At 40.5% G+C, this 2,500-nt stretch overlaps 1 protein-coding gene across 2 annotated transcripts in view; it reads left to right on the forward strand.

Annotated features, from left to right (window-relative positions):
* The window catches only part of LOC138038954 (stimulated by retinoic acid gene 6 protein-like), a 49,071-nt gene extending 47,322 nt beyond the window's left edge, over window positions 1–1,749 (forward strand). For both annotated transcript variants that reach the window (XM_068885063.1, XM_068885064.1), the window contains exon 19: window positions 124–1,749. In XM_068885063.1, the coding sequence (XP_068741164.1) occupies window positions 124–371 (248 nt within the window). In that variant the 3' untranslated portion in view covers window positions 372–1,749. The remainder of the gene's footprint in view (window positions 1–123) is intronic.
* Window positions 1,750–2,500: the final 751 nt, after the last annotated feature.

Here is a 2,500-nt window from a genome sequence, read left to right on the forward strand (position 1 = left end):
CCGATTCTATTTTCACGTTTTTTTTTAAACATAAAGTCCTATGTTTTAGGTTTTGTAAGTTATCATTGACATCTAAATTTTGTTGTTCTATTCCAAGATCCCTCTTTCTCTTTTTATTTGCAGATGTAATGAACACCTTTCGTATGAAATCTTTTCAAGATCGGCAATCAAGAAAAATTCGTAATCGATGGCACTTGTGTCTCACACTTCACAACAACCCGTCACTTAAAGTGGACCGACGTTCAGAATTATTCGTTGAGCGATCGCCACTTGCTGCTTTTGGAATCATGGTACAGAGGGGTGTTATGAATTTGAGCAACGCTTCCGCTGAGGAAAGACCCGAAAGCGGGGCCAAAGACTTGCATATTTAATTGGAGCGCTGGAAGAATAGTTCCTATTTACATGTAAAAGAGACTTAGCAAGTCTCTGACAACCGGCGATGAGTATAGAAAGTCGATGAACACGCGAGTGTCTTTCGTGATTTGTGGGCACGAGTGATGTTTTGAAAGTTTTCAAAATTACGGCACGTGCAATTTGGGAACTTTTAAAACATCACGAATTACAATAAATCACGAAATGTACGAGCACGTGCACACGAGTTTTTTAGTTATTATACGCTCAAAAAATTTACTCCGTGGCTGTGTTTCCATAGCAACCTCCGTAATGCACTCTAAAGTAACAACAATTATGCAGTAAAAGAAACAGAGTAGATAAACACGCAGCAGTATTGAAGAGTTGCACTCACAAAATAGGGGAGACCGCGCTAGAGGGAAGAAGATACTGGCATCCCATTCACTTTTCAAAGTAAAAGCTCCGTAGGAACGCACTCGATAGATTCACTATTCCCCAGGAATCGAGGATTAACAAGGGAAACAACTGATATATAGCCTGCAAAGCAGGCGTATTTTTGTTTTGATAAGAATTATCGGTCGACATCTTGGATAGCGAAACGAACAGAGGCCTGTCCTCTACCAGCTGTGTGCTTTCAAAATGGCGGCCCATTACCAACGTTGGACCTTGAACAAGCGTCCACCTTCCAAAAAACGCCTGCTCATCTGCAGGCTAACTTATATACCAATCCTTCACAGAACGTCACGTTGATTAACTGAAGAGTTGGATGTTTTCGATTGTGGCGACGAAGAAATTTTCGGGAAAAATCCCGAGGCTCTCCGCATATCTTCCGATTAGGTTGTTGGATTGCTCAATCAATGAGCGATAGAAAACTCATGGGAACTAGTCCATGATCATAAAACTTGGTTGATGAGGTGACCATTGTCCCCACTTTAACATCGCACTACAATTTTTCGCGTGGTCTTTTCTCTCTATTTTAGCAAAGGAGTTGTCCTTTTAAGAACTTACAAGTGTTCCAATACCGAAAAAATGAATTGAAACCTACAACAACGCAAAAGCCCTACAAAGGGTATATTTTCTAACAATGTTATTAAAATTTCTTGTCATGTCCTGAATTTTATCCCAACGGGGGAGAAATAATAACAGACTAGTCAAAATCTAACGTGACTGATAAAGGAAGGGCAAAGAGAATGGAATAGGCAAAAAATATATGGCATCATTTTTGTTTTAACGAAACTTGCCTGATCTTTTACAGAAATTGTATGGCAACTTGAACGAGTGACCGTCGAACCTGATGGAATTTATTATAAGCGTTTTAGCGATTTATATTTATGAAAGCATATAAATTTTCTTGAATGTAGTGTTTACGAAGGACATTAATTATATAACCTTGCACTCTTTCACGAGGAGTTTATTGATGCCTGTATCTTTTACGGCAATTATGTTAAAATCAAATCGAAGGCTCCTATCAGACAGCCCATGCTCACCGTAAACTCTCGCTGTAATGCACCTTGCCTGGTCTCTTACAGAAACTGTGTAGCAACGTGAACAGGCAACCTTCGAACCTGATCGAAATTTAAGCTGTAATACATTTTTTTATAGTCAATTTTACATTACTTTACCACTCCATGTTGCAAAGTTCCTTGGGAAATTGGGTACTAGGTTACGAAGCAGCCCATTACTCGGCGAAATGAGACCTAAAACCTAAAACGTCAAGAGCACGTAAACAAAACATGCTGGTACGCTGCCAAAAGACGTTGTCAATTTCACAACATAATCGCCAATGTTTCATTGGTCAAAAGTGGCGCATAACCTGACCGAAACCGTTAACGTTTGAAAAGTTAGGCCCTGTTGCTAAGGTTACCCAAGCAGGAAGGTTACCCTAGCTCACACATTTCTTCTTCTTCTCATCGACGTATTTACAAGGCAGCTAGGGTTACCCTGGCGCTAGGGTAACCCTATCTGAGTGCTAGGGCTACCCTATAGCTCTAGGGTAACCCTACCTGTGAAATTTTGCTTGTAAACCCAGGCTATCTTTGACCCTCCTAAACCTAGCAATTAGGTTACTCTACCTGCTTGTAAACAGGGCCTAAAACCTCGCGCAAAATTCGTCACGTTTCAAGGATGGACGCAAATGGTAGTACGACGT

Source organism: Montipora capricornis, chromosome 2, assembly GCF_036669925.1.
Source record: "Montipora capricornis isolate CH-2021 chromosome 2, ASM3666992v2, whole genome shotgun sequence".
In the NCBI taxonomy this organism is placed as follows: domain Eukaryota; kingdom Metazoa; phylum Cnidaria; class Anthozoa; order Scleractinia; family Acroporidae; genus Montipora; species Montipora capricornis.